Consider the following 18,039-nt stretch of genomic DNA (forward strand, 5'->3'; position numbering starts at 1 on the left):
AGGCTCTCCACTCCAGGCTGAGACAATCCTCCCCAGACTGGCCTATTTACCTAGACTGGACTATTACATTTACAGTACCAGTCAAAAGACACACCTACTCATTCAAGGGTTTTTCTTTATTTTTACTATTTACTACATTGAGGAATAATAGTGAAGACATAAAAACTATGAAATAACACATATGGAATCATGTAGTCACAAAAAAGTGTTAAACAAATCAAAATATATTTAATATTTGCAATTCTTCAAAGTAGCCACCCTTTGCCTTGATGACAGCTTTGCACACTCTTGGCCTGGAATGCATGTCAATTAACAGGTGTGCCTTGTTAAAAGTTACTTTGTGGAATTTCCTTACTTCTTAATGAGTTTGAGCCAATCAGTTGTTTGGCTCAAACAGCTTAAATAAGCAAAGAGAAATGACAGTCCATCATTACTTTAAGAAATTAAGGTCAGTCAATCTGGAAAATTTCAAGAACTTTGAAAGTTTCTTCAAGTGCAGTCACAAAAACCATCAAGCGCTTTAATGAAACTGGCTCTCATGAGGACCGCCACAGGAATGGAAGACCCAGAGTTACCTCTGTTGCAGAGGATAAGTTCATTAGAGTTACTATCACGCTTGAAGGTAAGACCCAGATGCAGACTGTGTCGAAGTAACAAAGTTTATTACAACAGGGGCAGGCAAATGACAGGTCAAGCCAGGAAGGGGTCAATAATCCAGAGAGGGTGTAAAGGTACAGGACAGCAGGCAGGCTCAGGTCAGGCAGAACGGTCAGGCAGAACGGTCAACAAGAAAACTCGTAAACAGGGGCAAGAAAAAGGTGGGAGCAGGGAAACAAAATAGTGGTAGGTTCAATGAACAAAACGAACTGGCAACAGATAAACAGAGAACACAGGTATAAATACACAGGGGATAATGGGGAAGATGGGTGACACCTGGAGGGTGTGGAGACAAGCACAAAGACAGGTGAAACAGATCAGGCCATGACAGTTACCAGCCTCAGAAATTACAGCCCAAATAAATGCTTCACAGAGTTCAAGTAAAAGACACATCTCAACATCAACTGTTCAGAGGAGACTACGTAAATCAGGTCTTCATTGTCAAATTGATGCAAAGAAACCACTACTCAAGGACACCAATAATAAGAAGAGACTTGCTTGGGCCAAGAAACACGAGCAATGGACATTAGACAGGTGGAAATCTGTCCTTTGGTCTGATGAGTCCAAATTTGAGATTTTCGATTCCAACCACTGTGTCTTTGTGAGACGCAGAGTAGGTGAACGGATGATCTCCACATGTGTGGTTCCCACAGTGAAGCACGGAGGAGGATGTGTGATGGTGTGTGAGTGCTTTGCTGGTGACACTGTCTGTGATTTATTTAGAATTCAATGCATACTTAACCAGCATGACTACCACAGCATTCTGCAGTGATATGCCATCCCATCTGGTTTGTGCTTAGTGAGACTAGCATTTGTTTTTTTAACAGGACAATGACCTAAACACACGTCCAGGCTGTGTAAGGGCTATTTGACCAAGAAGGAGAGTGATGGAGTGCTGCATTAGATGACCTGGCCTCCACAATCACCCGACCTCAAGCCAATTGAGATGGTTTGGGATGCATTGGACCGCAGAGTGAAGTAAAAGCAGCCAACAAGTGCTCAGCATATGTGGGAACTCCTTCAAGACAGTTGGAAAAGCATTCCTCATGAAGCTGGTTGAGAGAATGCCAAGAGTGTGCAAAGCTGTCATCAAGGCAAAGGGTGGCTACTTTGAAGAATCTATAATATAACATTTATTTTGATTTGTTTAACACTTTTTTGGTTACCACATGATTCCATATGTGTTATTTTATAGTTATGTCTTCACTATTATTCTACAATGTAGAAAATAGTAAAAATAAAGAAAAACCCTTGAATGAGTAGGTATGTCCAAACTTTTAGACAATATCAAACCCCATGACTGTAAGGGCTGTCGTTCTCCTCATCCTCGGATGAGGAGAGGAGAGAAGGATCATCAGACCAAAATGCAGCATTAGGGAAATAAGCCATCTCTTTATTTGTAACGACGATGGCAACACGAAAAACAAAACACTTTCAAAAATACAAAACAAGAAAACGAAGTAGACGAAACCTGAACATAAACTTACATAACTAAACGTAACACTTACGGACAGGAAACAGATTACATCAAAATAAACGAACGAACAACGGAACAGTCCCGTATGGTGCAAAACATAACACAGATACGGAAGACAATCACCCACAAACAAACAGTGAGAACACCCTACCTAAATATGACTCTCAATTAGAGGAAAACGCAAAACACCTGCCTCTAATTAAGAGCCATACCAGGCAACCCAAAACCAACATAGAAACAGAAAACATAGACTGCCCACCCAAAACACACGCCCTGACCATATACACATACAAAAACAACATAAAACAGGTCAGGAACGTTACAGAACCCCCCCTCAAGGTGCGAACGCCGGGCGCACCAGCACAAAGTCCAGGGGAGGGTCTGGGTGGGCAGTTGACCACGGTGGTGGCTCCGGCTCTGGACGCTGTCCCCACACCACCATAGTCACTCCCCGCTTCTGTCTTCCCCTCCCAATGACCACCCTAAAACTAACATCCCCTAAATGAACGGCCAGCACCGGGACAAGGGGCAGCACCGGGACAAGGGGCAGCACCGGGACAAGGGGCAGCACCGGGACAAGGGGCAGCACCGGGACAAGGGGCAGCACCGGGACAAGGGGCAGCACCGGGACAAGGGGCAGCACCGGGACAAGGGGCAGCACCGGGATAAGGGGCAGCACCGGGATAAGGACCAGCACCGGGATAAGGGGCAGCACCGGGACAAGGGGCAGCACCGGGACAAGGGGCAGGTCCCGGCTGAGATACTCTGGCAGATCCTGGCTGAGGGACTCTGGCAGATCCTGGCTGAGGGACTCTGGCAGGTCCTGGCTGAGGGACTCTGGCAGGTCCTGGCTGAGGGACTCTGGCAGGTCCTGGCTGAGGGACTCTGGCAGGTCCTGGCTGAGGGACTCTGGCAGGTCCTGGCTGAGGGACTCTGGCAGGTCCTGGCTGAGGGACTCTGGCAGGTCCTGGCTGGACGGCTCTGGCAGGTCCTGGCTGGACGGCTCTGGCAGGTCCTGGCTGGACGGCTCTGGCAGGTCCTGGCTGGACGGCTCTGGCAGGCCCTGGCTGGACGGCTCTGGCAGGTCCTGGCTGGACGGCTCTGGCAGGTCCTGGCTGGACGGCTCTGGCAGGTCATAGCAGGACGGCTCTGGCAGGTCATGGCAGGACGGCTCTGGCTGGTCATGGCAGGACGGCTCTGGCTGGTCATGGCAGGACGGCTCTGGCTGGTCATGGCAGGACGGCTCTGTAGGGAGGAGAAGGAGAGACAGCCTGGTGCGTGGTCTAGGCACTGGCTGCGCTGGAGAGGAGGAAACAGCTGGAGAGAGAACCCGGAGAGACAGCCTGGTACGGGGGGCTGCCACCGGAGGACTGGTACATGGAGGTGGCACCGGGTCTACCGGACCGTGAAGGAGGACACGTGCTCTTGAGCACCGAGCCTCCCCAACCCTACCAGGTTGAATGGTCCCCGTAGCCCTGCCAGTGCGGCGAGGTGGAATAGCCCGCACTGGGCTATGCAGGCGAACCGGGGACACCACCTGTAAGGCTGGTGCCATGTACGCCGGCCCGAGGAGACGTACTGGAGGCCAGATACGTTGGGCCGGCTTCATGACATCCAGCTCGATGCCCAACTTAGCCCTCCCAGTGCGGCAAGGTGGAATAGCCCGCACTGGGCTAAGCACGCGTACTGGGGACACCGTGCGCTTTACCGCATAACACGGTGTCTTACCAGTACGACGCCTTCTACCTCCACGGTAAGCACGGGGAGTTGGCTCGGGTATCCTACCTGGCTTTGCCACACTCCTCGTGTGCCCCCCCCCAAGAAATTTTTGGGTCTGACTCACGGGCTCCCAACCGCGTCGCCACGCTGCCTCCTCATACCAGCGCCTCTCAGCCTTCGCTGCTTCCAACTCCTCCTTGGGACGGCGATATTCCCCTGGCTGAGCCCAGGGTCCTCTCCCGTCCAGGATCTCCTCCCAAGTCCAGGAGCCCTTGTTGCTCTGTTGAGCACTCCCTTGCCGCTTGGTCCTAGTTTGGTGGTTGATTCTGTAAGGGCTGTCGTTCTCCTCATCCTCGGATGAGGAGAGGAGAGAAGGATCATCAGACCAAAATGCAGCATTAGGGAAATAAGCCATCTCTTTATTTGTAACGACGATGGCAACACGAAAAACAAAACACTTTCAAAAATACAAAACAAGAAAACGAAGTAGACGAAACCTGAACATAAACTTACATAACTAAACGTAACACTTACGGACAGGAAACAGACTACATCAAAATAAACGAACGAACAACCGAACAGTCCCGTATGGTGCAAAACATAACACAGATACGGAAGACAATCACCCACAAACAAACAGTGAGAACACCCTACCTAAATATGACTCTCAATTAGAGGAAACGCAAAACACCTGCCTCTAATTAAGAGCCATACCAGGCAACCCAAAACCAACATAGAAACAGAAAACATAGACTGCCCACCCAAAACACACGCCCTGACCATATACACATACAAAAACAACATAAAACAGGTCAGGAACGTTACAGAACCCCCCCTCAAGGTGCGAACGCCGGGCGCACCAGCACAAAGTCCAGGGGAGGGTCTGGGTGGGCAGTTGACCACGGTGGTGGCTCCGGCTCTGGACGCTGTCCCCACACCACCATAGTCACTCCCCGCTTCTGTCTTCCCCTCCCAATGACCACCCTAAAACTAACATCCCCTAAATGAACGGCCAGCACCGGGACAAGGGGCAGCACCGGGACAAGGGGCAGCACCGGGACAAGGGGCAGCACCGGGACAAGGGGCAGCACCGGGACAAGGGGCAGCACCGGGATAAGGACCAGCACCGGGATAAGGACCAGCACCGGGATAAGGACCAGCACCGGGATAAGGGGCAGCACCGGGATAAGGGGCAGCACCGGGACAAGGGGCAGGTCCCGGCTGAGATACTCTGGCAGATCCTGGCTGAGGGACTCTGGCAGATCCTGGCTGAGGGACTCTGGCAGGTCCTGGCTGAGGGACTCTGGCAGGTCCTGGCTGAGGGACTCTGGCAGGTCCTGGCTGAGGGACTCTGGCAGGTCCTGGCTGAGGGACTCTGGCAGGTCCTGGCTGAGGGACTCTGGCAGGTCCTGGCTGGACGGCTCTGGCAGGTCCTGGCTGGACGGCTCTGGCAGGTCCTGGCTGGACGGCTCTGGCAGGCCCTGGCTGGACGGCTCTGGCAGGTCCTGGCTGGACGGCTCTGGCAGGTCCTGGCTGGACGGCTCTGGCAGGTCATAGCAGGACGGCTCTGGCAGGTCATAGCAGGACGGCTCTGGCAGGTCATGGCAGGACGGCTCTGGCTGGTCATGGCAGGACGGCTCTGGCTGGTCATGGCAGGACGGCTCTGGCTGGTCATGGCAGGACGGCTCTGTAGGGAGGAGAAGGAGAGACAGCCTGGTGCGTGGTCTAGGCACTGGCTGCGCTGGAGAGGAGGAAACAGCTGGAGAGAGAACCCAGAGAGACAGCCTGGTACGGGGGGCTGCCACCGGAGGACTGGTACATGGAGGTGGCACCGGGTCTACCGGACCGTGAAGGAGGACACGTGCTCTTGAGCACCGAGCCTCCCCAACCCTACCAGGTTGAATGGTCCCCGTAGCCCTGCCAGTGCGGCGAGGTGGAATAGCCCGCACTGGGCTATGCAGGCGAACCGGGGACACCACCTGTAAGGCTGGTGCCATGTACGCCGGCCCGAGGAGACGTACTGGAGGCCAGATACGTTGGGCCGGCTTCATGACATCCAGCTCGATGCCCAACTTAGCCCTCCCAGTGCGGCAAGGTGGAATAGCCCGCACTGGGCTAAGCACGCGTACTGGGGACACCGTGCGCTTTACCGCATAACACGGTGTCTTACCAGTACGACGCCTTCTACCTCCACGGTAAGCACGGGGAGTTGGCTCGGGTATCCTACCCGGCTTTGCCACACTCCTCGTGTGCCCCCTCCCAAGAAATTTTTGGGTCTGACTCACGGGCTCCCAACCGCGTCGCCGCGCTGCCTCCTCATACCAGCGCCTCTCAGCCTTCGCTGCTTCCAACTCCTCCTTGGGACGGCGATATTCCCCTGGCTGAGCCCAGGGTCCTCTCCCGTCCAGGATCTCCTCCCAAGTCCAGGAGTCCTTGTTGCTCTGTTGAGCACTCCCTTGCCGCTTGGTCCTAGTTTGGTGGTTGATTCTGTAAGGGCTGTCGTTCTCCTCATCCTCGGATGAGGAGAGGAGAGAAGGATCATCAGACCAAAATGCAGCATTAGGGAAATAAGCCATCTCTTTATTTGTAACGACGATGGCAACACGAAAAACAAAACACTTTCAAAAATACAAAACAAGAAAACGAAGTAGACGAAACCTGAACATAAACTTACATAACTAAACGTAACACTTACGGACAGGAAACAGACTACATCAAAATAAACGAACGAACAACCGAACAGTCCCGTATGGTGCAAAACATAACACAGATACGGAAGACAATCACCCACAAACAAACAGTGAGAACACCCTACCTAAATATGACTCTCAATTAGAGGAAAACGCAAAACACCTGCCTCTAATTAAGAGCCATACCAGGCAACCCAAAACCAACATAGAAACAGAAAACATAGACTGCCCACCCAAAACACACGCCCTGACCATATACACATACAAAAACAACATAAAACAGGTCAGGAACGTTACAATGACTCACATATTGCCATTGTAGGTCTCCTCACTGTAGATGCTGACTGTTCCGGCTCCTTCTGAGACAACACTGTTCTCTGTCCTGAGGTCAGGGACGGTCTTCTCTGATAAGATCACAGTAGGGGCCCGCTGAGTGCTCTGCCCCTCTGCAACATAGTCCACCTGAAACAATGTAACAACATTGCTATTAGCCTAAATATTTCATATTGATATTGGTATGATAGAGCTTTTGAGGGTGTTTTGCTGTGTCCTGCCTCGAACGCTATGAACCAGAAAGTCTCATGCATCTTAACCAGAATGTCAAGGACATTCTCATAATTATACCGGTCTTACCCTGTAGACCACTTATACTCCCTACACTATAACAACATCTCCACCCCGCTGATCCTCAACACTGGGGCCCCACAAGGGTGCGTTCTCAGCCCTCTCCTGTACTCCCTGTTCACCCACGACTGCGTGGCCATGCACGCCTCCAACTCAATCATCAAGTTTGCATACGACACTACAGGGCTTGATTACCAACAACGACGAGACGGCCTACAGGGAGGAGGTGAGGGCCCTCGGAGTGTGGTGTCAGGAAAATAACCTCACACTCAATGTCAACAAAACAAAGGAGATGATTGTGGACTTCAGGAAACAGCAGAGGGAGCAGCCCCCTATCTACATTGACGGGACAGTAGTGGAGAGGGTGGAGAGTTTTAAGTTCCTCGGCGTACACATCACGGACAAAATGAAATGGTCCACCCACACAGACAGCGTGGTGAAGAAGACGCAGCAGCGCCTCTTCAACCTCAGGAGGCTGAAGAAATTTGGCTTGTCACCAAAAACACTCACAAACTTTTACAGATGCACAATCGAGAGCATCCTGTCGGGCTGTATCACCGCCTGGTACGGCAACAGCTCCGCCCACAACCGTAAGGCTCTCCAGAGGGTAGTGAGGTCTGCACAACGCATTACCGGGCGCAAACTACCTGCCCTCCAGGACACCTACACCACCCGATGTCACAGGAAGGCCAAAAAGATAATCAAGGACAACAACCACGCGAACCACTGCCTGTTCACCCCGCTATCATCCAGAAGGCGAGGTCAGTACAGGTGCATCAAAGCTGGGACCGAGAGACTGAAAAACAGCTTCTATCTCAAGGCCATCAGACTGTTAAACAGCCATCACTAACATTGAGTGGCTGCTGCCAACATACTGACTCAACTCCAGCTACTTTAATAATGGAAGAATTGATGTAATCAATTTATCACTAGCCACTTTATATTATATAATATTTACTTACCCTACATTACTCATCTCATCTCATATGTATATACTGTACGCTATACCATCTACTGCATCTTGCCATCTTGATGTAATGTATCACTAGCCACTTTAAACAATGCCACATAATGCCATATAATGTTTTCATACCCTACATTACTCATCTCATATGTATATACTGTACTCTATACCATCTACTGCATCTTGCCTATACCGTTCGGCCATCACTCATTTATATATTTTTATGTACATATTCATATTCATTCCTTTACACTTGTGTGTATAAGGTAGTTGTTGTGAAATTGTTAGGTTATATTACTTGTTAGATATTACTGCATGGTCGGAACTAAAAGCACAATGTCACGCCCTGGCCTTAGTATTCTTTGTTTTCTTTATTATTTTAGTTAGGTCAGGGTGTGACATGGGGAATCTATGTGTTTTTGGATTGTCTAGGGGTTTGTAGGTTAAATGGGTCAGTGTCTTGTCTAGGGGTTTTGTATGTCTATGGCTGCCTAGATTGGTTCTCAATTAGAGGCAGCTGTGGTTCATTGTCTCTGATTGAGAGCCATATTTAAGGCAGCCATAGGCATTGGGTTTTGTGGGTAATTGTCTATGTAGAACGTTTGTAGCTTTTGTACTGCACTTACGTTTGTAGCTTCACGGTCGTTTGTTTTGTTTTCGTTTTGTTATAAGTGTTCGTTTTGTGTTTCTCTCGTCTCAAATAAAAGAGATGTATTTTTTACACGCTGCGCCTTGGTCCACTCATTATCCTCAAGACGATCGTGACAGAATTAACCACCAGAAAGGGACCAAGCAGCGCGTCAAGAGGCAGCAGGAACATACACAGGATTTATGGCAATGGGAGCAGGATCTGGACTATACTACGTGGGAAGAGATCGACAGGTGGGCGATCGACCCAGGGCGAGGAGGGATACCGGCGAATGGAGGCAGCACGACGACGCGGTAGGAAGCCTGTGAGTCAGCCCAAAACATTTCTTGAGGGGGGGGGGGGGGGCTACAAGGGAGTGTGGTGAAGTCAGGTAGGAGACCTGTGCCAACTCCCCGAGCTTACTGTGGAGCGCGAAAGTACGGGCAGACACCATGTTATGCGGTAGAGCGCACGGTGTCTCCTGTACGTGTGCATAGCCCGGTGTGGGTTATTCCACCTCCCTGCACTGGCAGGGCTAGATTGGGCATTGAGCCAGGTGCCATGAAGCCGGCTCAACGCGTCTGGTCTCCAGAGCGTCTCCTCGGGCCTACACAGCCCAGTGCGGGTTATTCCACCGCCTACATAGCCCAGTGCGGGTTATTCCACCTCCCCGCACTGGTCGGGCTACGGGGAGCATACAACCAGGTAAGGTTGGGCAATCTCAGTGCTCAAGGGAGCCAGTACGCCTGCACGGTCCGGTATTTCCGGCGCCACCACCCCGCCCCAGCCCAGTACCACCAGTGCCTACACCACGCACCAGGCTTCCTGTGCGTCTCCAGAGCCCTGTTCCTCCTCCACGCACTAGCCCTGTGGTGCGTGTCTCCAGCCTATTACCACCAGTGCCTACACCACGCACCAAGCCTCCTGTGCGTCTCCAGAGTCCTGTGCGTCCTGTTGCTGCTCCCCGCACTAGCCCTGAGATGCGTGTCCCCAGCCCGGTACCACCAGTGCCGGCACCACGCACTAGTCCTAATGTGCGTCTCCAGGGTCCAGTACGCACTGTTCCTTCTCCCCGCACTAGCCTTCAGGTGCGTGCCCTCAGCCCGGTACCACCAGTTCCGGTACCACGCACCAGGCCTATAGTGCGCCTCGAGAATTCAGTGTGCCCTGTTCCTGCTCCCCGCGCTAGCCTTGAGGTGCGTGTCTCCAGTCCGGTACCACCAGTTCCGGCACCACGCACCAGGCCTACTGTGCGCCTCAGCAGGTCAGAGTTGGCCGTCTGCCCAACGCCGCCTGCACTGCTCGTCTGCCCAGCTCCGTCTGAGCCATCTGCCTGCCCAGCGCCGTCTGAGCCATCTGCCTGCCCAGCGCCGTCTGAGCCATATGCCTGCCCAGCGCCATCTGAGCCATCCGTCTGCCGAGCGCCATCTGAGCCATCCGTCTGCCCAGCACCATCTGAGCAATCCGTCTGCCCAGCGTCATCTGAGCCATCCGTCTGCCCAGCGCCGTCTGAGCCATCCGTCTGTCCCGAGCCGTTAGAGCCGCACGTCTGTCCTGAGCCGCTAGAGCCGCCAGTCAGCCAGGATCAGCCAGAGCCGCCAGTCAGCCAGGATCTTCCAGAGCCGCCAGTCAGCCAGGATCTACCAGAGCCGCCAGTCAGCCAGGATCTGCCAGAGCCGCCAGTCAGCCAGGATCTGCCAGAGCCGCCAGTCAGCCAGGATCTGCCAGAGCCGCCAGTCAGCCAGGATCTGCCAGAGTCGCCAGTCAGCCAGGATCTGCCAGAGTCGCCAGCCAGCCATGAGCAGCCAGAGTCGCCAGCCAGCCATGAGCAGCCAGAGTCGCCAGCCAGCCATGAGCAGCCAGTCGCCAGCCAGCCATGAGCAGCCAGAGTCGCCAGCCAGCCATGAGCAGCCAGAGTCGCCAGCCAGCCATGAGCAGCCAGAGCCTACCGCCAGCCATGAGCAGCCAGAGCCGCCAGTCAGCCAGGATCTACCAGAGACACCAAAGCTGGTATTGACAATGGTGGAGTGGGGTCACGTCCCGCACCCGAGCCGCCGCCATAGGAAGGCCCACCCCGGACCCTCCCCTTCTGTGTTAGGTTTTGCGGCCAGAGTCCGCACCTTTGGGGGGGGGGGGGTACTGTCACGCCCTGGCCTTAGTATTCTTTGTTTTCTTTATTATTTTAGTTAGGTCAGGGTGTGACATGGGGAATCTATGTGTTTTTGGATTGTCTATGGGTTTGTAGGTTAAATCGGTCAGTGTCTTGTCTAGGGGTTTTGTATGTCTATGGCTGCCTAGATTGGTTCTCTTTCAATGTCTCTGATTGAGAGCCATATTTAAGGCAGCCATAGGCATTGAGTTTTGTGGGTAATTGTCTATGTAGAACGTTTGTAGCTTTTGTATTGCACTTACGTTTGTAGCTTCACGGTCGTTTGTTGTTTTGTTTTCGTTTTGTTATAAGTGTTCGTTTCGTGTTTCTCTCGTCTCAAATAAAAGAGATGTATTTTTCACACGCTGCGCCTTGGTCCACTCATTATCCTCAAGAAGATCGTGACACACAAGCATTTCGCTACACTTGCATTAACACACGCTAACCATGTGTATGTGACAAATAAATGTGATTTGATTTGATATACAGTGGCTTGCGAAAGTGTTCACCCCCCTTGGTATTTTTCCTATTTTGTTGCCTTACAACCTAGAATTAAAATAGATTTTTGGGGGGTTGTATCATTTGATTTACACAACATGCCTACCACTTTGAAGATGCAAAATATTTTTTCTTGTGAAACAAACAAGAAATAAGACAAAAACCAGAACTTGAGCGTGCATAACTATTCACTCCCCCAAAGTCAATACTTTGTAGATCCACCTTTTGAAGCAATTACAGCTGCAAGTCTCTTGGGGTATGTCTCTATAAGCTTGGCACATCTAGCCACTGTGATTTTGCCCATTCTTCAAGGCAAAACTGCTCCAGCTCCTTCAAGTTGGAAGGGTTCTGCTGGTGTACTGCAATCTTTAAGTCATACCACATATTCTCAATTGGATTAAGGTCTGGGCTTTGACTAGGCCATTTAAATGTTTCCCATTAAACCCCTCAAATGTTGCTTCAGCAGTATTCTTAGGGTCATTGTCCTGCTGGAAGGTGAACCTCCGTCCCACTCTCAAATCTCTGGAAGACTGAAACAGGTTTCCCTCAAGAATTTCCCTGTATTTAGCGCCACCCATCATTCCTTCAATTCTGACCAGTTTCCCAGTCCCTGCCGATGAAAAACATGGATGGTGTTCTCCGGGTGATGAGAGGTGTTGGGTTTGTGCCAGACATAGCGTTTTCCTTGATGGCCAAAAAGCTACATTTTAGTCTAATCTGACCAGAGTACCTTCTTCCATACGTTTGGGGAGTCTCCCACATCCCACATGCATTTTTTCTTTAAGCAATGGCTTTTTTCTGGCCACTCTTCCATAAAGCCCAGCTCTGTGGAGTGTACGGCTTAAACTGGTCCTATGGACAGATACTCCAATCTCCACTGTGAAGCTTTACAGCTCCTTCAGGGTTATCTTTGGTCTCTTTGTTGCCTCTCTGATCAATGCACTCCTTCCCTGGTCTGTGAGTTTTGGTGGGCGGCCCTCTCTTGGCAGGATTTTTGTGGTGCCATATTCTTCCATTTTTAATATTGGATTTAATGGTACTCCGTGGGATGTTCAAAGTTTCTGATATTTTTTTATAAACCAATCCTGATCTGCACGACACTTGGCATCGTGTATGGTGATCTTAGGCTTGTGTGCGGCTGTTCTGCCATGGAAACCCATTTCATGAAGCTCCCAACGAATTATTATTGTGCTGACGTTGCTTCCAGAGGCAGTTTGAAAGTCGGTAGTGAGTGTTGCAACTGAGGACAGACGATTTTTACGCCCTACGCACTTCAGCACTAGGCGGTCCCGTTCTGTGAGCTTGTGTGACCTACTAGTTCGCGGGCGGCTGAGACGTTGTTGCTCCTAGACTGTTCAACTTCACAATTGCAGCACTTACAGTTGACCCGGGGCAGGTCTAGCAGAGCATAAATTTGAAGAACTGACTCGTTGGAAAGGTGGCATCCTACGAACGTGCCACGTTGAATGTCACTGAGTGCTTCAGCAAAGCCATTCTACTGCCAATGTTTGTCTATGGAGATGTGAGTGGTGTAAAACTTGCCGCCATTGGACTCTGGAACAGTGGAAACACATTCTCTAGAGTGATGAATCATGCTTCACCATCTGGCAGTCCAACAGAAAAATCTGGGTTTGGCAGATGCCAGTAGAATGCTACCTGCCCGAATGCATAGTGCCAACTGTAAAGTTTGGTGAGGGAGGAATAGTGGTCTGGGGCTGTTTTTCATGGTTCGGGCCCCTTAGTTCCAGTGAAGGGAAATCTCCCAACATCAGTGCCCGACATCACTAATGCTCTTGTGGCTGAATGGAAGCAAGTCCCTGCAGCAATGTTCCAACATCTATAGGAAAGACTTCCCAGAAGAGTGTAGGCTGTTATAGCAGCAAAGGTGGGACCAACTCCATATTAATGCCCATAATCTTGGAATTAGATTTACGACGAACAGGTGTCCACATACTTTTGGTCATGTAGTGTTTATTCAATTGATGTAGTTCTGTCCTTGAGCTGTTCTTGTCTATTAATGATCTGTATTGTGTCATGTTTCATGTTTTGTGTGAGCCCCAAAAAGACTAGCTAACAAATACAACAGGACTTTCTGGGAACACTTTTTTGAACCACCAGTGTATCATGCATTATAGACAGTGCCATCTAAGAATTGTTATAAGCAGTCATAACAGCTGATGGTCAAGGCTCTTATATAGAAAACCTTTAATGCATTCATAAAGGCTGCAAATGTATTCATAATATACACCATAGTTGTCCTCGGATGGCATAACCCAACATCAAGCACTTCCAACAATGATCTACAACATCATTAGGAGCAGATAGACTGAACAGTCTGTCGAGACTAGAAGTCTGTGACATGGATCAGATGGGCTGCGCGCCATTACTGTTCCCAGCTGGAATACGTGTAATACCTCAAAGGCACTGTCTAGCGAAATACATTTTTTTATTTTTTGAATTAATATGGTTTATTTTAATATAACCACATGGTTCTTTCAATATGGGGGCTAATTCATTTTTAAAACTAAAATGAACAAAAAAATAAGCTTATTTTCACCGACACCATTTCTGTGAAATGAAGCGGTACTATTGCGCCTTGCAGACAGACTGATTAAGAAGAGTATACTGTAGAGGTTTGCAGCAACACCAAGGCAACTCAATGCTTTAATACATTATACATGACATTTGCATTATATATGCTTCCCTGCAAGGCAAGCAGCTCATTGCAATGAGGGTGCATCGGGTTAGCACCACACAAGAAGCTGCCAGATACTTGGGATAAGATATAGGCCACTGTAGAATAATTGATTGCGAATACATTTTCTAACAGTTTGAGATCTATAGCACAGGATGTAATACATTCCACCAGAGAAAATGGAGGAAGTGGGGCTACTACGGAGTAAATTAATTACTGCTATACATGTGGGTACCAGAGTGAAGAGTCCATCACTATCAGTGCTCTGATCGCACTGATATTCTCACTGTCTATAATAACTCAAAGTAGTGAACTCTCCAGGGACCCAGACAGGTCATGTATGAAACCAGCTCCTCACAGGAAGCCAATACTACTGTATGCTCTATTTCGAGGTTATAATATTTTAGTGAATTGTTTGTGCTAGGAAATATAATTTCTGAACAAGGGAATACAAATATATTTATTTGCTAAATCATATTTATTTTTGGATTCATGTTTTACAAGCTGTCTAATTGCTCTTTCAATGTAATGTTTTTTGTGATAAACTAGAAAAACATGTCCAAATGGCCAATGTGTGCCTTATACCTGCTTAAACAACTCAGGGCCTGGATTGGCCGAAACCATTTTGAGTAAATACACAGTCACGATAATAGGACACCATTACCTTATATGAGTCCTCACAATGCCTGTTATCACCTGGCTGGTTAATGATCAGTCTGAGTGAAACCAGGTGTGCCATAAACAAGCACCTGACAGCCAGTGAGAAGAGGTAATGTTACTCTATAAACTACAGCAGAGAGGAAGTGGCGAAGCAGATAACTGGGCCCCAAATCAGTGTTCTCCAGCGGGTGGAGGTTTTTTATGGAGGTCAATGAGTGTCAGATTTGGTAAACAAAACATTGAATGGCTTTTTTGATCAAATAAAAATGTCTTAATGATTAGGTTGTTACGAATGACCTGATATAAGTAGTACACGTGACATCCCAGCAATTTTGAGAAAAAACACTTTATATCTGCGTTGTGCCTGGTCATCATTAGTTACCACAGCGGCAAAGAGAAAACCCCCTTTGTGGCAACTAGTGGAAACCATTCAGTTAAAATAGAAATACTCAAAACACCATCATTGTACAGTAAAACCATGAAAAGTAGTGCACCTAAGGTGAGATCTGGTGTTTGTATAAGGGCACAAGGCGAGACCCAGATGCAGACACGGGAGGCAGATGGTTTGTCTTTGATATTTATTAATCAATCCAAAAGAGGTAGGCAAGAGAATGGTCGTAGACAGGCAAAAGGTCAAAACCAGTTCAGAGTCCAGGAGATACAGAGTGGCAGGCAGGCTCGAGGTCAGAGCAGGCAAAATGGTCAAACAGGCACCGGTCAAAACCGGGAGGACTAGCAAAAAGAGAATAGAAGCAGGAGTACGGAAAAACACGCTGGTTGACTTGAAAGAATTACACGACGAACTGGCACAGACAGGAAATACAGGGATAAATGCACCAGGGAAAATAAGCGACACCTGGAGGGGGTGGAGACAATCACAGGGACAGGTGAAAGAGATCAGGGTGTGACAGTTTGAATGTAAACCCATTCACTTTTTCACATTTTGTTACGTTACAGCCTTATTCTAAAACGGATTAAATTATTTGTTTTCCTCCCCAATCTAAACACAATACCCCAGAAAGACAAAGCAAAAACAGGTTTTAGACTTTTTGCAAATTTATTACAAATAAAAACCCAGAAATTCCTTATTTACATAAATATTCAGACCCTTTGCTATAAGACTCGAAATTGAGCGCAGGTGCATCCTGTTTCCATTGATCATCCTTGAGCTGGTTCTACAACTTGATTGGAGTCCTGTGGTAAATCTGTGGTAAATTCAATTGATTGGACATGATTTGGAAAGGCACTCCCCTGTCTATATAAAGTTCCACAGTTGACAGTGCATGTCAGAGCAAAAACCAAGCCATGAGGTCGAAGGAATTGTCCGTAGAGCTCTGAGACAGGATTGTGTCGAGGCACAAATCTGGGGAAGGGTACCAAAACATTTCTGCAGCATTGATTGAAGGTCCCCAAGAACACATTGGCCTCCATCATTCTTAAATGGAAGAAGTTTGGAACCACCAAGACTCTTCCTAGAGCTGGCTGCCCGGCCAAACTGAGCAATCAGGGGAGAAGGTACTTGGTCAGGGAGGTGATCAAGACCCTGATGGTCACTCTGACAGAGCTCCAGAGTTCCTCTGTGGAGATGGGAGAACCTTCCAGAAGGACAACCATATCTGCAGCACTCCACTAATCAGGCCTTTATGGTAGAGTGGCCAGACAGAAGCCACTCCTCAGTAAAAGGCACATGACAGCCCGCTGAATCCCAAGCGTCACGTCTGGAAAAAATCTGTCACCATCCCTACGGTGAAGCATGGTGGTGGCAGCATCATGCAGTGGGGATGTTTTTCAGTCTCAGGGACTGGGAGACTAGTCAGGATCAAAGGAAATATGAACGGAGCAAAGAACAGATCCTAGATGAAAACCTGCTCCAGAGTGCTCAGGACCTCAGACTGGGGCGAAGGTTCAACTTCCAATAGGACACCGACCCTAAACACACAGCCAAGACAACGCAGGAGTGGCTTTGGGACAAATCTCTGAATGTCCTTGAGTGGCCCAGCTAGAGCCCAGACTTGAACCCGATCGAACATCTCTGGAGAGTCCTGAAAATAGCTGTGCAGCGATGCTCTCCATCCAACCTGACAGCGGTTGAGAGGACCTGCAGAGAAGAATGGGAGAAACTCCCTAAATACAGGTGTGTCAAGCTTGTAGCATCATACCCAAGAAGACTCAAGGCTGTAATTGCAGCCAAAGGTGCTTTAACAAAGTACTGAGTAAAGGGTCTGAATACTACATATTTTTCATATTTTTTATTTCGATAAATTTCCTAAAAAAATCTAAACCTGCTTTTGCTTTGTCATTATGCGTCATTGTGTGTAGATTGATGAGGGGGATGGGGGGGGACTATTTAATCAATTTTAGAATAAGGCTGTGACCTACCAATATGTGGAAAAAGTGAAGGGGTCTGAATACTTTCTAAATGTACTGTATTTCAAAACAAGTACTCGGAGCCACCCAAGTGGTTCTTCAGTATGAATAATTGTGTTTTGAAAACAATTGTTGGTGTTTCAATGCATGTAAATGTTTTGGCATATAATACAATGTTTTTAAATTGCAAATGGTTTATAGCATAAATATTGATTGATTATACATTTTGATAGAATTTTATGTCAATATTTTAATAAAACACTTAAAGAAGACACTGGGAATTGAATACTTTTCCTAGGGTAGACTTTGGCACTGATTATAGGCTACAGTTGCCAGGGAACTTTGTGAGATTATAAATAATTGTACAATCAAAATGTTTAGGGCTATGTAAGTTATACCGGAAGTAACAAGGTCAAATAAAATGTTATTGGTTGCATACACATATTTAGCAGATGTTATTGCGGGTGTAGCAAAATGCTTGTGTTCCTAGCTCCAATAGTGCAGTAATATCTAACAATACACACATTTAAAAGTAACATAACATGTATAGAGTGAGCCTTCATTGCTGGTAATCATGTGAGAAAGTGGATGTGAACCCAGGTTCCCTGCTTGTCAAAACACTGCCTTTGGCCACTCAGCCAGTCTTCAGAAGGAAGCTGTTGTGCTCAACCACCTTTGTTACACTGATCACATGGGGCCTGATTCAGGCTTAACATGGACTCAATAAAACATTTACCGAAGTCCCATTTTTTAAAGTGCACATTAAATCAACTTATCTCAAGTCTGAATAGGGCCTAAGGAGAATGTTTTTTGGTGAAATTCCACCTTTATTTTTTCATATCTTCATATCAGAAGATGAATGTTTAGATTAAAGGCAAAATGTGAACTTAAACATTGTGCTTCTGTAGTGT

General features: G+C 48.5%; 1 protein-coding gene across 1 annotated transcript in view; it reads right to left on the reverse strand.

Annotated features, from left to right (window-relative positions):
- LOC129824589 (uncharacterized) overlaps positions 1–18,039 on the reverse strand; it is a 42,888-nt gene that overhangs the window by 5,623 nt on the left and 19,226 nt on the right. The window contains exon 9 of the mRNA XM_055884279.1: positions 6,851–7,005. Within this exon, the coding sequence (XP_055740254.1) occupies positions 6,851–7,005 (155 nt within the window). The remainder of the gene's footprint in view (positions 1–6,850; positions 7,006–18,039) is intronic.

Source organism: Salvelinus fontinalis, chromosome 26, assembly GCF_029448725.1.
Source record: "Salvelinus fontinalis isolate EN_2023a chromosome 26, ASM2944872v1, whole genome shotgun sequence".
Taxonomy (NCBI): Eukaryota; Metazoa; Chordata; class Actinopteri; order Salmoniformes; family Salmonidae; genus Salvelinus; species Salvelinus fontinalis.